Source organism: Vipera ursinii (genome assembly GCF_947247035.1).
Source record: "Vipera ursinii genome assembly, chromosome: 1".
Lineage (NCBI taxonomy): Eukaryota > Metazoa > Chordata > Lepidosauria > Squamata > Viperidae > Vipera > Vipera ursinii.
Genome location: NC_139512.1, coordinates 297675979 through 297699206, shown reverse-complemented (window position 1 = coordinate 297699206; position 23228 = coordinate 297675979). Strand labels below are relative to the sequence as shown.

General features: G+C 35.6%; 1 protein-coding gene across 1 annotated transcript in view; it reads right to left on the bottom strand.

Annotated features, from left to right (window-relative positions):
* The window catches only part of DNAH8 (dynein axonemal heavy chain 8), a 134675-nt gene that overhangs the window by 53497 nt on the left and 57950 nt on the right, over positions 1–23228 (bottom strand). Inside the window, exons 38-54 of the mRNA XM_083349336.1 lie at positions 19676–19900; positions 18679–18851; positions 18261–18439; positions 14359–14546; positions 13125–13211; positions 12850–12957; positions 10217–10351; positions 9248–9409; positions 8211–8457; positions 7531–7772; positions 7299–7439; positions 6839–7076; positions 5643–5785; positions 4743–4877; positions 4376–4498; positions 2514–2727; positions 340–449 (exon numbers count right to left, since the gene is read on the bottom strand). Coding sequence (XP_083205462.1) covers positions 340–449; positions 2514–2727; positions 4376–4498; positions 4743–4877; positions 5643–5785; positions 6839–7076; positions 7299–7439; positions 7531–7772; positions 8211–8457; positions 9248–9409; positions 10217–10351; positions 12850–12957; positions 13125–13211; positions 14359–14546; positions 18261–18439; positions 18679–18851; positions 19676–19900 — 2850 coding nt within the window. The remainder of the gene's footprint in view (positions 1–339; positions 450–2513; positions 2728–4375; positions 4499–4742; positions 4878–5642; positions 5786–6838; positions 7077–7298; positions 7440–7530; positions 7773–8210; positions 8458–9247; positions 9410–10216; positions 10352–12849; positions 12958–13124; positions 13212–14358; positions 14547–18260; positions 18440–18678; positions 18852–19675; positions 19901–23228) is intronic.

The window sequence follows — 23228 nt, the reverse complement described above, 5'->3', positions numbered from 1 at the left end:
TGTTTATGATTGTTTTCTGTTTTTATACCTTGTACTTAGCTCTGGGAAGTCGGGGGGGGAGGGGGGAGGGGTAGGGAGGGATAGGTAGGGGAGGGGGAGGGGGGATTGTTAAAGATAAAATGTATTTTAAAACTTTTCAATAAAAAAAAAGAAGTACTTATATCTTAGTGGACCAGATTTTGTTAGCACCAGACAAGATTATTCTGATAGTCTCTACCTTTTTATGTTCAGATAAGAAAACTGAATTAAATTAGTTATCTACAACACATAAAAACAGACTTTTCCCCATAATACTTTCAAATAACGAATCTCTTTCTTAGTAAGTACTGATTATGATACCTTAGTCCATTGCCACAATATTCTACCAGCTGATACCAATTTCATTATAATATCACTTATTTCAGGCTTGAAATGTCTACATGAATGAAAATATCCACAGCCAATTATTCCTGAAAAATAATAGCACAGTTTTAGCTTTAATATTTTCAAGTAAGTACAGCTTTAAATCTAAAGTTTTACTGCATCGGTATCATGCAGTCAGTTCAGGTGTATGGATTTGTAATTTTTCTTATTTTTTGTTACCTTATAGGATTGTAAATGTAGAGCTTAGTTATTTATTAGGCCACAATTATAGAACTGATGAAATTAAATATGATACTGAATAATTGTCTCATAATAGAAAAAAAAAAATCTTCTTTAAGAATAATTTAAAATTGAAACCTGTTTGGTTTCAAGGTTTATTATCTCCAAATGGCAAGCAATGCAGAACTAAATTTTGCTATTTATATTTCCTGCAATTTCCTGTAGATATGCTCTACTGCTTACCCAGGTAAGATATTAAGGATCATTTTTACCAGCTTCAACTGAACTAGACAGTAACCTAGCAAAGGGACTTTCTATTGGTTGGCACTCTATTTTTGGAAATCGCTTTTCATTATGATGCAAGTCTGGCATTTTCATAAAGTCTGAGGTTTTCAGCTAGAATTGTCCTACACATTTTATTTGAATAGTAACTATATGTAGGAGATGACCTGGCTGAGCCTGAGGGAGGGGTTAAACATGTCATGAGTCATGAGTCCCTTCAGGCCCACAAGAGATCTAAGTCCAGCCCACCTTGAATTCCTTTCTATTCTTAATTCCTGCTAATTTCCTTTGACTGTTAGTAGTTCAGATTTCTATAGAGTAGGGGTCCCCAATCTGTGGGCTATGGCCCACTACTGGGCCATGGCTTATTGGCCTCTGGGCCACAAGTGGCTGGCTGGTGCATGCATATGTATGTGTACGTACAGCTCCACTTGCACAAGCACTGCTGTGAACATCATGGGCATTCACTGCCCCAGTTGTGTGTCACCATGAATGTCGCAGATGTTTGCAGCCCCACTCGTGTGAGCATCGCTATGAGCATTGTGACCATTTGCAGCCCCACTCACGCAAGTATCGCCACAAGTGTTGCAAGCATTTGCAGCCCCATGTGCGAGAACCCACATCACCACTAGCGTTGCAAGTGCTCACAGTCCCACTAGCGCATGCACTCAGGGTGCCACTCTTTAGGAACGGGTGTTTGTGTGTGCGCACATATGTATGCATGAAATTACACTCCCCACAAAACTATCCCTTCTTTTTCCCCCTCCCCCCCGCTCCGGGCCACCAACCTGGAAAGTTTGGCGAATTCTGCTGTAGAGAGCTTTTGCTTACAATGTATCTTTATACACATTTGAACTGCCTGCATCTCCTGATTCCCCTGATACTGACACTATATAATTTTATATTCTCGTTATGTTTTGTCTCGTGTTTATGCTGTTCCTTTGCCTGCGATGATAGAACTCCTCTCTCTGTGGTTTTATTGTAGCTGTTAAAATTTGGTTGCAATCTTTCCTAACTTAAAGCCTTTCAAATATTTTGGATTCCAACTCGCATTATCTTCAGAAGCAGAAGGTCTCCCTCATTTAATGTGGAAACATTCCAGGCGGGACTCTCAAAAACAAATTGCCTGGTTTCTCTATGGCAAGATAGTATTACTGTAAACTCTCCAAGGGACTGGGCAAAAACATAGTAAAATATACAAACAGTACAAATGCTCAGTCATCTGTGGCTGAAGAAGCTACATTATAGTGTCCTTGAAAGGAAGCTCAGCTATTAGTAGGAAACATTTAGTTCTAAATAATTTATCATACAATTTATCATTCAATTTTTATGGATTGGGTGAGAATCGAAATGATGCAATTTCCTTGCAACAAGATTATTCATATGGGTGCAGATTTAATTCTTTTTAATTCTGATGAAGAACATTTAGATCACCTCATCAATAACCAATAAAATTATTTGTAACATAAAGTTAGTAAAACAATGAAATTATTATCTAGATTAAATATCAATGTCTGACAATTTCATTCCATGTACCAGCTTACACACCTATGGCTTTAGTTTCTTTAAGGAAAAGAATTATCTGCTGATAAAAAATGTATGAAATCTGTTCAATTCTACATTAAAATTACAGAGAAAAATGAGAGTACCAAATATTTTATCAATGGAGGCATTGGATGGAAGGGTGCAGTTAAATACAGTAAACTGCCTCTTTAAGCGTTGTGGGATGTCATTTCGACCTCCTCCTGGGTGAATCATTGCTCCTATAAGCTGCACGTCAACAATTGTAGTAAAGTCTCCAGGTTTATCCAAACTATACATCCCTTCCATTTCCATCATCTGACGCACTATTTCATTTGTCACCTGCACATTTTTAAAAAAGTAACAAATCATTCTTTCAAAAGACAAAAAACAACAACAACACATATTTTTATTCTACTTGGGCTACATGCCAGAATGGGGTTTAAGTGTAGCTTTACATTGTACGCAAAGTACCATTCCATCTAAAATTAATTTAATTTATTAATTTTAATTTATTAATTTTAATTATTTTATTGGGGCTGTTAGTTTAATTCTTTTTAACTTTTGCATTGCTGTATTTTTATTGTTGTTAGCTGCCCTGAGTCCTTCGGGAGATAGGGCGGGACATAAGTCCCAAAAATAAATAAATAAATAAATAAATAAATAAATAAATAAATAATGAATGAATGAATGAATGAATGAATGAATGAATGAATAAATAAATAAATAAATAACAAAGAATAACATGGGTCTATAAAGATTTCAGGATGAAAGAAATATCTTAACTTTCAAAAAGCAAAAACGGATTAATACAGTATATACAGTAAATGAAAGTAATTACAAAAATGACAATTTTTTTATTAACAATTAAAAACTACACTAATCCTTTATACAGAGAACATTCTTGCCATCTAACTCAAAAATGTCCACATCAGGTACAGGGAATTTATTATCTGCTCTGTCATCTCCTTCTGGTTTTGCTGAAGTCCTGCTCCTTCTGCCTTACTCAGAATCCATCTCCATAGATGTAGATTTTTGAAAACGTGACCTTCTCTGTCCAAACAATAGCTGGTAAGAATCCCAATGCTCAAAAATCCTATCTTTCTGATGGTCCATAGGCTTTTCTCCTGAGCACTCAGGCACAGCCCATTTCTGAATTCTGAGCAAAACTCTTCTTTTCACAGAAGGGGAAAATTATTGCTCTTTGAGCCTTGCAGCACGGAAAAAGGAAGCCTGGTGGGACAATGGTAGATCCAGGGGCTTCATCTCCCCTAATCATGTGAAATGACATAGTTGTAAGGGGCATTCTGGCTTATGAATTGAGTTTGGTTTCTTACCTATGGGCCCTCTTGAAAGTAACTCGCAGATGATAAAAAACTTATCCCAATTCTAGCTGTCTTAGTATTAAGGAATAAACGTGGGGGCTTTTAAAATAAAATATGCATGCTCCTTACTGCATTACTCTTCTATTCCCAAACTGGGTTCCATCTCATTGTTTACACTTAATCAAAGAAAAGAGTATTCAGTTAAGATGCCATATTGCTGAGCTTCTGGTTTCTTTGTAGATTTAAAACCCAACACAACATCTTTCTGCATACATATGAGCTCACAGATCAGTTGCATAGGCAGGAACTCCATTAAAATGCAATCTATGTATCCTTGTCACTCTTGATTCATACAAGGGTTGCACTGCCTAAAAATGTCCTGCAAGCACATCAAGAAAAATACACAACTTGACTGCTTTAAGAATATGTACTTATTTAATAGATAGAAGTTGTTATTCAGTTGTATTCCATTATTCTCCACTCAGGCAGAACATTATAATCAGCCTACAATTTTCCTAGACTGATTCTTGAAATAATGTTTCTAAGCAGTGCTAATAATTTTATAACGCAATCAGAAAATACTGTTAACATGGGGGGAAGTTTCTGAAATAATAAAACAAAATATTGTTTACTTGTATAACTATAGACACTTGTTAGAACTGTACCTGATCTCCCCATTCATTTATTATGGGCATGTTAATGTCATCAATGAATATGGTCATTTTTCTGCCCCCTGGAGGTCCATAAGTACTGCCCATCCGCTTGTCCACATAACTTTCTATTGTCCTCTTAATAATTAAACAACACAAAAAACACAAGTAAATAAATAAGTGAAGTTATTTTTATCTTTTTGTTAATGAGTTTTAAGTCAACCAATTGGAATTAAGTCATGCTCTGAAATAATTTATAATCATTGCTGGAGTATTAAAAACAAACAGTAAACATCAAAATTGTGCCTTTTCTTTAAGTTATTTCAGATAGTTTATACAGAAACAGATGATGTAGAAACAGCTCATAAAATCTACAGTTTACCTGAAACATTCCAGGTTCTGTTGCTGAAGAAAAATTTAAACTTTTTGATAATTGTTCTTCTGGATCATATTTTTTTAAATAACCTTTAATCATTACAGTCTTTGCAGTTCCTTGTTCACCAATGAGCAATACTGCCTGTAATAATTTTAGTATCATTATTTTCACATCCTTATTATATATTAAAAAAACTCTTCAGTTCTGCCAAAAAAATTACATACTTATACTCAACAAAAAAAGCAATGTGACTTTGCTACCTTGTTGTATTATATATTATATTTCTGATTTAGTCATGTGGGGCTCAATGAACTGGAGCTAAAACTATTTCACCCATAGGAAAAAGAGCTATAGGACAGTTGTAGAAACACAGATAAAATCTGTTATCTGCTTGCAGCACACAGACCCATACAGACATACATACACTTGGATAGTAAAAAAACATTTTGGCATACAATGGTGGGTGGAAAGAGTGGTGTGGGAGAGAAGATGAATGGAATGACTGCAAAGTAAGATAAACAAATAAAAGAATTCTAAGAAGACTATTTTCTAGATAGAGAAGGGTATTTTTATTCATTGGAGAATTATTTGGAAATACCTCCACAGACAAAATAGACAAGGTATAGACACAAATAGAAAAAATCAAATAATTAAATATGTATGGCATTGAGCACAAATGTGTCCATCACACCTCCCACTTTTAAAATTCAAAATTAGGAGAGAAGTTGTGAAAAAAAGCCAATTTTCACAAATTATAATTTAGAAACTTGAGAGACAGGTTCACTAGCATCTTAATACAAAGCTAAACAAATTTACAGTATCATGATTTAGCAGAATGTGTGCATTATATTCAGTGGTAAAGTAGCATCCTCTAGTTCATAATTTGCCAATAAAATATGTACTCACTTTGTGTTGCTTTGCTATTGTATCCATCAAAAATTGTGTTCTGACATTGTCTACATTTGGAACTAGAATAGACGAATACTCAGGAATGCTGTCAGTTGGGTAAACGTATTCCTGAACCTTTTTATTCCAATGGTCCCAGTCACCTAAAATGGAACATTACAACAGTAGAAAAACACTAATTATTTCTCTTCTTCAACTACTTTATTTAGTAATCAAAGTAGTTTTTAAGAAATCAGACATTCTATGCAGTAGCACCTCAATCGACTTGAAGAAATCAAGGGCTCTGATTTTTTCCCCCCCAGTCAGATCAGTCTTCAGGCAGATTGGCCAAATTAAGACCACAGAATTAGACAAAATCAAGCAAGGGCTAGTGGTGAGATAACCTGTAACCAGCAAAGTGTTATTTTGGAAAATGGCTACCACCTTTCTGCTCTATGTTGGGGGTGTAAGGGAAAATGGACAATAAGAAGAACATGAAAGTAATATCCTAATTTTTTTCCCCCCTTTGATGAGGATGGGTAAACCTTTTCCACTCAGGACTATCTAGCTGTTATTAAAACAAAATGTTGGTAAATTAGTTTGTGTTATTTTTCTCCACAATGCGTGCCAAGTATCACTTGGCTTTTGTCTGTTTGTTTAATCTATATTTATCTATTTTTTAACTTTATGGTTCTAAGCTGCCTCCAGCCACCCAGTTACTGAAATGGCATAGAAGTCAACAAAGTTAATGAAATAGGAGCCATGGTGACACAGTGGTTAGAATGCAGTATTGCAGGCTAATTCAGCTCACTGCCAGGAGTTTGATCCTCACCGGCTCAAGGTTGACTCAGCCTTCTGTCCTTCTGAGGTTGGTAAAATGAGGGCCCAGATTGTTGGGGGCAATATGCTGACTCTGTAAACTGCTTAAAGAGGGCTGTAAAACACTATAAAGTGGTATATAAGTCTAAGTGCTGTTCCTATCGCTATTGCAAAATAACTAAAGCAGAATTGACTCTTTAGCAGGTATTACTAAAATGTATAATGCAACAAATAGGAACATTCAAATAAATGATGGTTTCTGATTTATAGATGAGTGCCGAAGTTATATGTTATAGGCTGAACAAACTATAAAAAGATAATGCTGTCTGCAAAACTGTACTAAAAACATTAGGGTTATTAAAAGAAATTAAGAAGGATTGCACTACTCTATCACTTACCACAATCACTGACAAAATATTCATACATTGTATGTGTTTCCTCTTTATTAATTGCTGGCAAGTCCAGTTTGCTTTCATGGTTTCTCAGGAAAGCTTCCAACTTCTCCCGGCTATCCAACTCTAGAAGGGATCCTAAACTCCACATTATGCCAAAGACAAATAACCTGTGAAGATGTGCCAGACAGACAATGCCACCTTCTTCCTTAGAAGGTATCAAACCTTCCAAAATGTTAATAGACTGAAAATATTTTAAAAAGAGAAGAGAAAAGAAGTAAGAATACCTGGAATACAATCTAAAACAAAAATAACTCACATAATGCGTTTTGCTACCTACAAGGCATTTAACAAAACTGTATTTAATGTACCTCATATTTTTCAATAACCTTATCAAGCAAAGAAGATTTCTGGGTATTTCGATAGCAATACGGAACAGTTTTGTTAAGATTTATTAAAAACACACCTGCATGATATAGTTACATTCTAGCAGTTCCATTTTTGGAAAAAGATTCAGTTTCATGTGGGTATATGCTGCATCAAACACTTTGTCATATAGACCCAATAATACATCTGCTTCTTGTGGAGTACGAGTCTTCAACCATCCCTGTACAAAATAAAATACGATAAAGGCGAATGCCAGTCAGCTGTCCCACAATTTAAAGTGAATTTTTAGAAAATCCTCTCTCAAAACATACCTGCAATATTGGCCTCCAGCTTAAGGCAGAAGAACTGATGTACACCATACCCATCCTGGAAACTGTAGCAGGAGAAGCATTTTCAATATTGTGCACTTCAAAGAGCAACTTGCAAGTAGGAGCCATTGGAATCCGGTCTCCATTTGCTAAAGTCAGAGTCTTATTATCATCAAGCACCGAATTCAGATTTTCAATCCAAATTGCATCTACAGGGCCATCTAGAATCAGAAAAATATTCTCCCCTGGAAGTAAAATGAAAGAGTTTACACAAGTCAGAATTTATTGTTCAGTTAATAAGTTCATCATCATCGTCATCTTCTTCATCGTTCTAAAATGCATATTGAATGATACAATTTGACTACGTGCTGCACATTTTTAAGCCCTATCAGATTCAGGTTTTTTATTGGCCTAAGGGAAGATGATAGTGCAGTTACTAGCTTTTTTACTGGTACATTTTCCCCTCTAAAAAACTGGAATTAAAAAAAAATTGTATCATAGAAAAGCATATTGCTTCATATTATCTTGGTTCAGTGATATAATTCCTGTGAGGGGAAAATATCAGTATAGATGAAAACAGAAGAACAGTTTTAACAGGAAAGTGATATTCTGTGACCATGTTGCTGGTTACAGTATTTCTTTTTAAAAAATATTTATACTTTGCTCCAATGGGTTTATCATACCTTTCTTGGCTTTAAGGGTTTTTCGCCACAAGGTGGAGAAAATTCCATCTGTCCAATCATTTGTTGCTGTATCCAATTTGCCAAACATCTGAGGAGCTGTAATAGCTTTTGGATTCATGCGCATTTCTCTGTGAGGATATCCACATTCTGTCATTGCCCTCATCAATATAGTTATGACAGTTGTTTTTCCGGATCCGCTTGGTCCAAGTGTCATCAACCCATGGCGTACTTTGGATGTTTCATACAACTAAAGAAGGAAGGGTAGTAGGAGAGGAATGGACCTGGATTATTGGACTTGCTTTCATAAAATATTTTCTCCTGAGAAGGGCTAAAACTTGAAGAGTGAGGGGGCAATGGCATATTTTATGAAAGACCCTGAAGGATCATTAGGGGGAAAAAGGCAAAATTCTAAATGGTGAAGTTAACCATGGCATAGATACTGCTAACATACATATAAAACCCCAACATACTTAATAGAGAAAAAAGTCAGCCTATAAGAACTGGGTATAACGTTCTACCCTTTTGGCCTTTAGAACAGGGTACATAATAGCGCCCTGTAACATCAACCTTAATTTAGAAAATGGGGTTTAAAAGGGAATTTATCAGTTGAATGTTCCTGTGATATAACACACTGATCTTGAAAGGTGTTAAATCATAAGAGCGTCCATGAGATCAATTGCCCACTTCTGATAAACAGCAGAACTTTCAACCAAAATGGCCACTGGCTGATTATTGTGGGAGCTACATTCCTAAATTATCTAAAGGCATTGGGTTATTGGAAGTGAAGGATAGGGAATATTATATCTCTTTCTTGTGAAGTTATATTTGGGTATGGTTCCTGAATATTAATAACTACATACATAATGTAAAATACGTAGTATTACACTTGGATTATTTGAGAAGAGGCTCTGAAACATATTTATTGAAGAATATGAGAAAAATGATGGTAAAATTCACATTGAAACTTTAATTACCATAACTTAGTTTTATATTCTATAGTACTGTCTTCTGAAAACTTAAAATATGTAATGTTATACCTGTACAAGTTTAAGATTCCAGGGAGGATGATTAATCAGTCCTGCCTCTTCAACCTGATTTGCAACTGCTGCTTGAAGATCACCGTAAGTATTACTATCCAGTACCAGCCCAGGAAAGAGATCATTGATAAGGCTAAGAAATAAGGGCTCATCTTCATCTACCTGGATCACAAAAAAAAAATGTTTTTAAATATCAATTTTTGACTTGTGGGAAGGGAGCCGCAACAGAATATTCAAATATATATTTCTTATGAGCTTGAGAACATAGAGAACAAACTAGATACAATTTATGAAGGTCAATAAATTATACGGAAGTACTGCATAAGTTCCAACAACCTGATTCCATTGAATTCAGTGGGGTTTCAATATTATTTCTTTTGGTATAATTTGCTTAATTTATTGTATGCAAACTAACTAACTAGGTGCATGCACAAGAGAGTATGCAGTCAGACTGAGAATCACATACTTCTAGAAAAGTATGCAAGAAGCTTACTAAATCATTTTCATAATTACTCTAGCAATGGGAAGTTTAAACAGCTTCCAGTGTATTCATCTCGCTTACAACATTTCATGTTACATTGAGAGAATACTTTAAATTACATTTTACTGTCTATATTTCTTATTTTATTTAAATTAGCTGCTGGCTTCCCCAATCAAAATTAAAATTATGGCCCTGTGTAGAGGGAGTAGATGTGTTGTTGTTTTTCCTGAAAAATAGCGTTCAACATTTGATCTGAAGATATAAATTATTGTTCCAAATCTTCTTAAGGACAATAATTAACTTTAAAGACTGATGCTTTAATTAATTATTCAGGGGCCTAACTGATTTAGACACAATGACAGTTGTCAAAATATAATTTTAGAGTATCACAATGTTTTCATCTGAAAACAGAGTTTTCAAAAACTAAAAAAATAACAAAAATATTGCAACTTGACCAATACCAAACACTGCAATGGATACAATCTTACCAGTTTAGAGAGGTTCATGTCCCTTAGACCTCTCATAACAGTACTCATTTCACTGTCATCTGGTCTTGCCCTCTTCTGTGATCCAAGCGTTCTCAGCACTGAAAGGATATTTCTTAACCCAAAATCATAATGAACCTAAGAAACAAAATAGAGGAATCAATAGGTTGTGCACGTTTTCTTTCTTTAGTAGTGGCATTCACAGAACTGTGAACATTTAAAAATAGTAAAAACTGTTTTCTATCGCAGATAAGTACGTCAATGCAAGTATGTATAAAAAGGTTGTCTCAAGTGATTAAAAAGGAGGTACGGTTGTATTAGCCATAATGGAAGCAGAGTTCTTCCCTCTTCAAAAACCCATTACTGCAGGCATGTCAAACTGCCGGCCTGGGGGCCAGATGCATCACAACGAAACTGCACCCTCCCCATTGCTGGCAATGGGGGAAAAGTGCCTGCATTATTGGATCCAATGATTGTGACAACTTTTATCCAGTCTCCAGCCTTCCTTTTTAGATAATAGTGCTGAGACACCACTGGATATGTTTGTTGATGGCCTTTGGGAAAACTGAGAAGGGAATAGTGCATCCATCATTGTGCTTTTTCGTCTTTTGGCAACTTTTGATACAGTCACATACAATATTTTTTGGAAGAAAAGTGCATTATATTACTATTTTTTTCTTTTCTCTGTGGTTGGTTCAAATCCACAGCTTCTCACTTGTGGGGTGCTATAGAGCTCAACACAGTATAAACATCTATATGAAACTGCTGGGTGAGGTCACCTATAAGTTTAGAGTCCTGTATGGATCAGTATACTGATGATATTCAATTTGTACAGTACATCATGACCCTGGCCTGTCCAAGCAGTGCTGTTGATGTGTCTGGAGGGTGTGTTTTCCACGATTAAAAACTGCTAACTCACTTCAAAAGCAACATGTAGGAAACATTATGGTGTTTTGAATAAGTATTATTCCTTTGTGTAGCTAATATTTGTGTTAAATGAGTATTAGATATATGTAGTTGCTATTAATTTTAAACAGTATTACAAATATGTATTTCAAATAGTAAAGCTTGAACAATTACTTGCATTTGTGACTTCAGAAGTTATACAATGGTTGTAATTTTGGAAGAATCACCTCTGGCTTCTAAATCAGTATTTTTTTTTAATAGAAAGTTGGTCAGTGAAATTGATATTTATTATATATACAGCTTCTGAAATATAAGCTTAAATATACTGTCCTGGTAAGCCAGTGGAAGTTTGAAAAACATGGCATTAGCTTCTTATGATCTTAAAATAAGATTAATAAACAAAGGAATTTCTTAATGCATTTTGGATGTTTCAGAGAATTTAGTAAAAATTATCTTGTGCTTACAGATGATCAAGATTTGAAATACTAACTCATTTGGTTTGATTTTGTCCTCTTATTGTTACATTTTGGGCTCACATCAACAGAACCATTACTATATTTTGGATCAATTCTTGTGTATTAGATACATATGTTAATGGGCGTTACCAGCAGCTAGATATTTTTTATACAAAATGGGTAGGGTTTGTTTTAAAAAATTGTTTACAAATGCAAATGAAAAAAATTGATCTATAATAATTAGATCTGACAGAGATGTTGCAGGTAGCATTTGTCAGGGACTGTTCTGTCCCCTCCCAATAAGTAGCCTTAAAGAGGCTCAAAAATCCAACAGCAGCAAACGCAGGCTAAACAAACGGAAGCTGGTCCTTTAACAGTTAACTCTTTCCCAAGGATTAAATCATATATCAATTTTATGATTACCCAGCAATGTTCCAAGGTCTTTGGCAGACGGCCAGCAGCTTCAAAGCCCAGATGCAGAGACGCAGACCCTTTACAAATCTCAAGAGCAGTTTTTGATTACACGGTACTCAAAATGCCAACAAATTGTTCACCACGCCTTTCCTGTGCAGCCACACTCCTTTCATACTCTGTACGGTGTGGCCCTACGTCTCCCAGCAATGTTTTTTGCTGTATTCCTCCAGAAAGCTTAAAAAAAACCCCACCCTTGTGCTGGATTTGCTTAATAACCACATGCTTAATTTAACAACTACGTGTTCCACTTAACAATTGCAGTGACTTAGCTTATGACCATCATGAAAACAGTCATAAAATTGAATCAGGTCATGTGGTGACCTGCTTAAGGAGTGCCCCAAATTATGACCAAATTCTGTGCCCAATCGCTGTAAATTGAGGTCTGTCTATCTATCTATCTATCTATCTATCTATCTATCTATCTATCTATCATCTATCTAATCTATCTAATCTACTATCTATCTATCTTTTTATCTATTTTGTTCTACTGATTGTTGTACACTGTTTTTTGTAAGATGGGTAGCCATATAAATGCAATTATTAAATAGATAAATAACCTGGGTCTAGGGGATTGCCAGTTATCATCACCATGATAAAGAAAGACTTATAACGAGATTAGCCCACCCTCATATAATCATTCAATCTATAGCAATAGGCCAAAATCAATTAGGAAAACCCTTGATAAGGTTTCCAAGTTAGGTTTACATGTTTATTTTTATTACTTAAAATATTCTGATTGAGCTGCTCTCTGTTAGCTATGACCACCTTTTGCCTTTGGCTAATGAGAGAATGAAATATTACCTGTTTAGTAAGCTGTTCTTCACAAAGTTTATACAGAACAAAGAATTTCTGAGCCAAAATGACATTATCAATAAAGCCACAGCTTGCAAGTTTCACTCTCATGATGATCTGAAATGAAATCATACAGATTTAAGAAATTAATCAAAAGTAGGGGGGAAAAGAAAATATCCCAGACTAAGATATAAAAAAGTATAAGAGACTTGGTGGATGTAAAAGTGATGCCCTATAAATTTAAAATGATACTGCATGACAATATGGCATAGTAGTAGCAGTACCTGTCTATCTGGAACCATCATTGCAACAGTTCTAAATTGAATTTTCAAGTTTTCTGGTAATTCCTGCCGTCCAGCATAGCCAGGATTCTATGAATAAAAGAAAACAGAAATAATTCAAAGCAATTGGATTGATTTTTATTATATCAAACCATAAGCCATGTTAATTATAGTGCTTTTAATTTCAAAGTCAGTGTGGGGGCATATCCTTGCCTTTCACACAAAAGATTCTGGTCTACCTGAATTCATAGTTGAGGAGTACAATGCATATTAGTTTATACGGATGCAAGCCTGAATTTCCTATCTGTTTCTTGATTGTGAGGGAAGAAATAGCCATTTATTCTTGTCATATCTGGAACAGAGTGCATGGATTCCCATGATCCCAAGCTTTATTACAGTCACAAAAAATGTTCTTGGAAAATAACAGTCTGAACATGCAGTTCCACACACGTTCTATTTTTTACATGACTGAAGACAGAAATGCCCACCACTATGGAACTGTTATTCTATATGTTTGAAAAGATTATTGCCACATCTCAAGAATTCAGAGAGATGCTCCCAATAGTTTTCTTGGTACAGAAAACTTTTTAATACTTGCAAACATCATGACTGATGGACAATAAGTAGATATCTGAGAGCAGTCTTCACTTGCATATCTACTTAATGTAAACATTGCTGTCTTTTTGATAATAATTTTGCCTAGCCTTAAAATTGTTAGTTCAGATGTAACATCTGATTTTCATATAGACGTGGTTGCTAGCTATGTGTCAACAGCCACTCCTTCTCACTCCTAAACTTAAAGTGCACTGAAGTACTTATCAGCACAAATTGTTAACTTGGTTACAACGCTGCAGCTTGGAATGATTTTCTGATCCCAGATTAATTTGACTGCAATTTGGCTATCTCATTCTAAATGAACAATCTATCAAGTGTTATTTGTAAAAATTCCAACACAACACAATCAAGTAGTGATGGGGGAATAAAAATAAGATTTACCGGTAATAGACCCTGAGAAGATAACAATGACTTGATGGCATGTAAACAATCAGTTTTACTTGAGATATAAAATGTGCAATTGCTATAAATTTAATAGCTTGTAAATATATTGCTAGGATAGGCAAAATAATTAATAAAACATGTAATTTATTTTCAAGTAAGTTGTATAACAAATGTATGATTGATTTTCTCTCATTAATAATTAAAAAGAACCTCTACACTCTCATCGCAATAAATTTACCATTGTCAGAAAAATTCCAAACTCAGGGTTTAAGTCCACTACATCTCCATCAGAAAATATGAACTGCTTTTTCCTTTCTTTTCTTGCTGTCAGAATGATGTAAATTTGTTGAGCTGCTACTGACAAGACTGGTAATTCAATTCTGTTAAATTCATCAAAGCATCCCCAGGAGCCAGACTGTGCAAGACCTGAAACAGGAAATGATTTACCTTTAAACAGATTACAACTTTCCTGTAATTAATGTTTTCATGTTCTTACCATATTGGGGCAACATCTCTTTTCCTAAAATTATACCCAGAAAGAAATATGAAGTGTCTGAACCTGGATATAATAATATCATAAAAAAGCAAATCATTGGGTAGTGTCACCCATTGGTAGAGTAAACGCTGGATGCCATTCAATAGTGTTTCGAAGCAATACTACTAAATCAAGCATAATACTACACAGGCACCATACCACAAACACTGAAAAACATCTGAAAAAGATGTAAAGGGAAAAATCTATGATAAGATTCTCTATTAGCCCCATTCAGAGCTACAGTGAGAAACCTTTCCCTCTTTCAGTTATGCTGCTGACTTGTGAATAATCTGTATCTGCATTTACAGTACAACTATCCAGGGTAGAGAGCTCACATCACTATGCAATAACTTCCATGCTAGCTGGAACCTAACAATATTGGATTACAGCTCACATAGAAACAATTTGCGTAGAGCTAGATTGCATCTCTAGAATAATTAGAAGAGATGAGGGATGATTTATCTCTCTGCCTCTCTTGGAGAGTATTAACACTCAAAGGTAATACTTGATGAGGAATTTTGTTTGCAACCAAGCTAGTGTACACATTGGATTTGAATATCTAACTTTGTGTAATGTTATATGGGAATGACCTTGGAAGATAGGATGGGGAAAGAGATGCTGCCTCAGGAATGATAAATTAAGAGATGATGTAGGCTTACTGCATAATAGGCAGAGAAACTCAGAAACAAACCTCCCTAACTTATTAGGCTATAAAAGAGTCATTGAGGGTTTGCAGTATCAGACTTGTAAGATTCTGTTAATATTGTAAGCGTTACAATAAAAGTAGGATTAGTTCATCTGGTCATGATTCCTGTCTGGTCGGTCTGGGAAGGCAAACACTCTGCAATAATATTAATTCAAAATTATTATGGATTTCAAAGGGATTGACTCCGAGGTGGTTATATAGGTTGCAGACCAGGAATTTCTGTTCTTGGTATTGTGTCATTTAATCAGTAAGCCTTTGTCTCTAATCTAATCTGAAATGCTTTTTCTATAAAGTCTACAGCTAAAATGATTTTTTAAAAATGTTTGATACTATTATTTCAGTCATCATAATACTAAACTGTTAGAATTCTAATTATAAAAAAGATTCTGCTTACAACTATAAAATGTAGGATCATAATCTCCCAAAAGATTTTTATTTTCTGTTGCATTCAGCTTTATCTTATGCAACACATATGATTACATTTCTCTAGGTCTTTTATGAAAATATTTTTGATTTTGTATTTCTACTTTATTCTGGTATTAACAACCCAATGTTAAGTGAACAGTGTTTATTCAAAAATAAATCCAACTTAACTTCAATTTCATTGCGCTCAGGAAAGAATTTCTCATTAAGCAAAACTTAGAAATGCAGAAGCTTCCTTGCGTAGAATAACTCCAGAACCATTCAACCCATGATTATGGATATTACATTACATATTCTCTAGGTTTCTCTTTTCTTCTTGGAAATGTCAAGGACTGAATCTGAGACTTCCTCTTTTCAAAGCATGTGCTCTACCAATTAGGTATTTTTCTTTTTTCTTTTCTTTTTTCTTTTCTTTTCTTTTCTTTTTCCTTTCCTTCCTTTCCTTTCCTTTCCTTTCCTTTCCTTTCCTTTCCTTTCCTTTCCTTTCCTTTCCTTTCCTTTCCTCTTTCCTTTTCTTTAGACAAGGCTTTAACTATTCTTCACCTTTAAAGGAGGCTTTCTTTGCCCCCAAGACCAACTTATAAAACATAAACTAAGACGTTTATGCTCATAGACCTATTGAAACTGCACATGTAGGTTTAGCCAATGGAGATTATTATGCTTAAGGCTTTGATATAGGGAGAGGTTGTGCAGTTTCAGCGCCAGAATCAGGAGATGAAAGACCCTCCATTATAGTAGCTTCACTATCTTTTGTGGTGAATACACTGTAATTCTTATATGTAGGGGAGAAGAAAGTGAGAATACATGAGACAATATCTAGAATTGTAGGTGGTGTAAAGGGGGCAAGTGACAAAATATGTCTAGTGATGTTACAGTGCAAATCCCGTGATTTATATACTCGCTGATAATGTTGAAATGCAAATACAACAAGCAGATCATAACAATATTTGTATCATGATGATGCAAAGCAAATGTCATATTTCCATTTCTTGAGTTTGTAGCACCCATTCAGGAAGCAATGCATTTAATTTGCATTCAGATATATTTTTAAAAACTGAAAACCAGAAGAAGTTACTACATATTTCTCACTAAGATTTGCTAAGATTTGATATGCTAATTTTGAGCCATTAATAATTATTAGGAAAAATATAGTGCGGCCGCCTTTATGTAAGTACACTGTAACCATGTTAGTTCAAATGTAAGAATAATACTCAGAATAGAGTACAATATAAATATAGAAAGATATAAGAAACTAGCAAAATGTCATACACATGTAAACATATCAGAATCTATAAAAATCCAGGCATGTTTTATCTTTGTAATAATGTCTGTATTCCTGCTTCTTTTTATACAATCCATTCTCACATGTATGCTAATATTCAAGGGCTTTATAAGCTATCAAATACATCTCAGAAAGGATATATTGGTGATCAGGGAGAGTTGGTAAGACAATATCTGCTTCTTGAGGCTTTCTTTATGATCTGCCTCTTGCTGTATTGACCCCTGCGATGTGCTGTGCAAGAGCTTTCCTGGCTATCAAAGAAATATGATGGCTATCTTACCTGAGGTACAGTTCAAGGACTTTCTTCAAGGGCCTTCTTTAAAAAAAAGGGCTTGGTGATAGAAAAGGAAGACAAGGAGAAGGAGGAAATAGTTGATCTGTCATTTCTCTTTCTGTTTTTAAATGTGTTCAGCCTTAGTCTGTAGTCAATAGGAAAACATTGGCTACAGTAGTATTGGTGGGCTGTCAACTCAGAAGACAAAGCAAAGTCTATGATTGGATGTTCCTTCTTGTTCTGCAAGCTTGTCCTGTGCTTGAATGAGCAGGGTTATTATCTCTGCCTTTCATCATATCCACCCCAATTATTAATGAGATAGAAGAGACTGACCCTTTCCATTCATGAATTCATTTGCAAAATTCCAAACCAAACATATTCTATAATCTTAAACAGATTTATAGTCAGTAAACCCTGGAATTTGTGTAGGAATGCAAATATCATTTGATAATCTTAGTTATATTCAGGAAAGCATGGATCACTATCCTAAACTTGACTTCATCTTACATATTCAGAATAGCAACTAACTCCTGCAGGGTAGCAATTAATTTCATTATACAGCATTTTAGGCTATCGAGTCCAACTCTATGTCAGGGTTACTGGCTGTCTAGCCTCTGTAAGAACATCTTCAATAAATCCATCTCATCTGAAGGTTCTTGGCTCTACCATCAAACTGCTCTTTCTTATCCCTGCACTCCTTTATTTAGTATCCTGATTACTGGAACAACGGGCACAAGGTTTCAAATCCCCTCTGTTAGGCTGTATCAGGTATTTGAAGAATGCTATTGTTCCCCTGCCCTCTCTGTTTTCTTCTTAAGGGTAAACATCTCCCATCCCTTCATTCTATCTTTGCAGGGCCTATAATTTCTTAGGAAGATGATGGTTTTATCACCTAACCCACCTACTAAGCTAAATCTTACCTTTGAAAATTCGTCCCAATCCTCTGAAATCCATTTGATCTGAACAATTAAATACTACTACGTATTTCCCCAGTGCTTTCCCCATGTCCTTGGTTGTTTCTGTTTTACCAGTCCCTGCAGGCCCTGCTGGGGCTCCTCCCATGTTCATTCCCAAAGCTTGAGCCAATGTAATATAACATCTGTAAAGATAAATTTATTTATCTTTATAAATATATTTGTACACATCAAAAATGATTCTTTAAAAATTTTGAGTTTAGGTATCATACAAGCCTTTTAACAAATAGAGTGGAAACGTATAGCATTTAATGCTCCTTCCTTTTTAAAATTAATTAGAAGTATGTAGCAGGGAGAAAAGATTGCGTTCCAGTTTGCAACACTAGGACTCCATCAGACTTAAATATAAATAAATAATTCGCACCTGTCTGTTAAAGGGGTAATGACGAGACGATCTGTGCATCCCAGAAATTCATTTTGATAAACAAAATCAACATCAGTAATAGACACCAATGTTTGATCAAGATCTTCCTTGAAATAGAATCTGCACTGCTTTAACCATTCAAAATCAGACACTGATTTTATATGCATTTTAACCTTCAAAACAGAAAAGGAGCTTGAGTTATACTAGAACTGCACAGAAACATTATTTGCAGGATGAATTTCAGGGATGGAATGATAAATATTTGCATAGTTAGTGCCCCTGCCGACCCTCTCCAATTAATATTATCTCAAATTAACACATTTAATGTTTGGATTCACTTGCTTTGTTAATTTATTTCCTTTCTCACTTTTTATAGTAGAAATGTTGTGGAACATTTGCTAAGCTCATTCTCCAGTCTTTCTTCTGAAGATGAGACATCAATTACAGAAGTCTATCACTGAATTACTTGCCAATTGCTACTAGACATTTCTGCAAAATTTCAGCTAAAATATACAGATTCATTAATTTTGTCTTTAAATATTCAGAGCTAGAATTGTGTGTCGGGGGGTGCTGATGGTGATGGCCATCGCTGGAGGGTACAATTTTCCCACTCATTCCCCAGTGTTGACTCCCATCCTGATGCCCTGCCAAGTTGCACAATTATAGGAGCCCTATTGGTGCAGTGGTTAAAGTGCAGCATTGCAGGCAAACTCTGCCCACAGTCTGGAGTTCAATCCTGACGACCCGAAGGTTGACTCAGCTTTCCATCTTCTGAGGTCAGTAAAATGAGGACCCAGAGTGTTGGGGGCAATATTCTGACATTGTAAACTGCCCAGAGACTTCTGTAAATCACTATAGCAATACCAATAGCACTTAGACTTATATATCGCCTAAATGCTATTGCTATTGCTATATCCAAGAACAAAACCAGACGTAACATAATTTGAACAATTTTATATACACATTAACTTCTCAGGCATCAATATTTCCATATTACCAAGTCATCAAAGATATCACGCTGATGTACATGGATGGTGATAAGGGTTTCAAATTTTACTCGGTCAAACTTGGAAAGATCATGAGTAGTCTGGCTAATAAGCGTATTTAGAATATCCAAAAATTTCTGATTGGTCACTGACATAATTTTTCGATCGTCTTTTGCATTAGTTAAGGCTTCTTCTGAATCATGGGTCCAAAGCATTTGAATTCCCAGCAATCCTACCTATAATTTAAACAAATAATGTGAACAGGAACATTTATAGTTCAACGAATAAAAAATACTTTAACAACTCCCAATTTTAAATTCTAATTTAGGGTGATAGACATGAACAACTAATAAATTGGGTTTTATTATAGATTTTGCCTTTTATGCAGGGTGAAAAATCAGAACAAAGATACTTCAAAGATACTCAGAATAAAAGCTGAACCTTCTTTTGCTGTATTGCCACAGAGATAAAAACCAAGATGCACTCCAAGGAAAAGGGCTGAGGAAGCAAGTTTGGAAGCTTAATAAAGAACTTCTGTGAGGAGGTTTCCATCTTTTATCAATGTGGGCAACTTATGTCAATCAGACTCTAATTGGTTCTTACCTTATCTCCTTTGGATGGGAGGATAACCTAAAGAAAGAATAGAATAGAATAGAATAGAATAGAATAGAATAGAATAGAATAGAATAGAATAGAATAGAATAGAATAGAATAGAATAGAATAGAATAGAATCTGGAAAGGACCTTGGAGGCCTTCTAGTCCAGCCTATACCATCTTAGACAAGTGACTGTCTAGCCTCTTTTTAAAAATCTCCACTGATGGAGCGCCTACAGTTTCTGGGGGCAAGCTATTCCACTGGTTAATTGTCCTCACTGTCAGGAAGTTTCTCCTTAATTCCACATTGCTTCTCTCTTTGACCAATTTCTAACCATTGTTTCTTGTCTTGCCCTCTGGTGCTTTGGTGAATAACGTGACTCCCTCTTCTTTGTGGTAGCCCCTCATTACTGGAATACTACTATCATGTCTCCCCTATTTCTTCTTTTCTTTATAATAGTCAAACTCAAGTCCTGCAGCCATTCTTCATATGTTTTAGTCTCCAGGCCTTTGATCATCTTAGTTGCTCCTCTGAATTTTTTCCAAACTCTCAACATCTTTTTTGTGATATGGTGACCAAAACTGACTGCAGTATTTTAGGTGTGGTCTTACTACAGTTTTAGAAAGTGGTACTAATGGCTCACGTGATCTTGATTCTATGCCTCTGTTTATGCAACCCAGGATTGTATTAGCTTTCTTGGCGGAGGCTGCACACTGCTAACTCACGGTTAAATGATCGTTCACTAGTACTCCAAGGTCCCTCTCACAGTTACTGTTTTTAAGCCAGGTCTTGCCCAATTGTACTTGTACCTTTGATTTTTCCTGCCTAAATGTAAAACTTTGCTTTTCTCCACATTGAAACTCATTTTGTTGGACAGGGCCCATTTTTCAAGTTTGTCAAGATCTTTTTGGATCCTGAGCTTGTCTTCAGGTTTGTCAAGATCTTTTTGGATCCTGAGCTTGTGTTGGCTATTCCTGCCAGTTTAGTGTCATCTGCAAATTTGGTGAATTCCCCTTCTATTCCCTCATCTAAGTCATTTATCAAGATATTGAACAGTACTGGGCCTAAGACGGAGCCTTGTGGTACCCCATTGCTTACTTCTCTCCATGTGGATGTAGTATCATTGAGGACTACTTGAGTATGGTTTGTCAGCCAGTTACAAATCCATCTGATGGTGATGTTGTCTATTCCACCTTTTTCTAGCTTACCAAGAAGTAGGTTGTGGTTTACTTTGTCAAATGCCTTATTGAAGTCTAAGTATAGTACGTCCACAGTATTTCACTGGTCTATTAGTCTAGTCACTTTGTCAAAGAATGAAATAAGATTGGTTTGGCATGATCTGTTTTTAACAAACCTGTGCAGGCTACTGATTATAACTGTGTTTGCTTCTAGTTGTTCGCAGATCTGTTTTTTGATTATCTTTTCTAGGATCTTCCCAGGTATTAATGTTAAACTGATTGGTCTGTAGTTTCCTTGGTCCATTTCCCCCCCCCTTTCTCGAAGATGGGAACCACATCAGCCCTTTTCCAATCCTCAGGTATTTCCCTGGTGCTCCAGGATTTTTGAAAGATGTGGTACAATGGTTCTGAGATAACATCTGCCAGATCCTTCAGAACTCTGGGATGTCATCTGTCGGGTTCCGTCGATTTATATTCATCAAGGTCGGATAGGTGTTCTCTTACCATTTTCTTGCTTATTTTAATTTTTGTTTCTAATTTGTCTTTTGCAGTGGTTTTTTTTGGTACGTTAGGCTATAGTTCTTTTTGTGTGAAGACTGATGCAAAGTATGAGTTAAGCAGCTCTGCTTTCTCCCTGTTGCCTGTTATTTCCTTGCCATCTTCTCTCTTTAGCGGAAAACAGTTTCCTTGACTTTTTTCTTGTTAATATGTTGTAATTTTTTTTTTATTATCCATGATTTATGTTGCAAGCCTTTGTTCATTCTAAGCCTTTGCTTTTCTGACTTCATCTTTGCACTTTCTGGCTGTTGGCTGATAATCAGCCTTAGTTATGTGCCCCTCTTTCTATTTTTTGTATTTGTCCTTTTTGTCTTTCAGTTTGTCAGAGAGATCTTTATGCAGCCATGTTGGTTTCTTCTTGAATTTTTTGTTTTTCTTTTTCAGCGGTATCGTGCTGGTATGGGCTTTTATGATTGCATTTTTCAGAGTTTCCCATGCTTCTTAGGTTGTTTTCCCCTTTAGAGCTGTCATCGATGGGATCTTTCCTAGGTTCTCTCTCTGTTAAAGTCAGCTCTTTTGAAGTTCAAGACATTGGTTAGATTGTTTTCTGTTGCTAGTGTTTCTGTTATGTTAAATTCCAGTATGATGTGATCACTTTCACCTAAGGTTCCAGCAACTTCAACTCCCTCTATCACTTCTTCTCTATAAGTTAGAATTAAGTCCAGTATGGCTTTACATACTGGATGACAAAGTTGTCGGCTAGGTTGTTTAGGAATCTGTTTAATCTCCCATTAGCTGTAGAGTTTGCCTCCCAGTTGATATCTGGATAATTGCAGTCTCACTACTGTGGTATGTTCCTACATGCATTTGTTAACTGGCTGGCAAAGAGTTCATCTATTTCTTCTGATTGGTTGGGTAGCCTGTAATATACACCTATGGTAATGTCACTTTTTTCCTCTTTTATATTGACCCATATACATTCTGGAGACATTTCATCTTGGGTCAGAACCTCTGAAATCCTGGGGACACATGGGGGTCTCCCATTTCTAAAACTCACTGGCTCAGCAGGGTATGGCTGACTGAGGAGAACAAATAAGTTTGAAATGCATATCAGTCTCCCTTTAATTCTTTGTTAGCAATCCAAAAAATTTACACAAATATGAGCTGTCATGCTGTGACTACTGCCTGTGGATGGCCTTGGGTTAGGCCAAAACAGGAAATAAGATTTGTCCCATGTTTGGGGCCTAGCAAGGTATTCCAAATACTTAACAAACACTTAACACACACACACA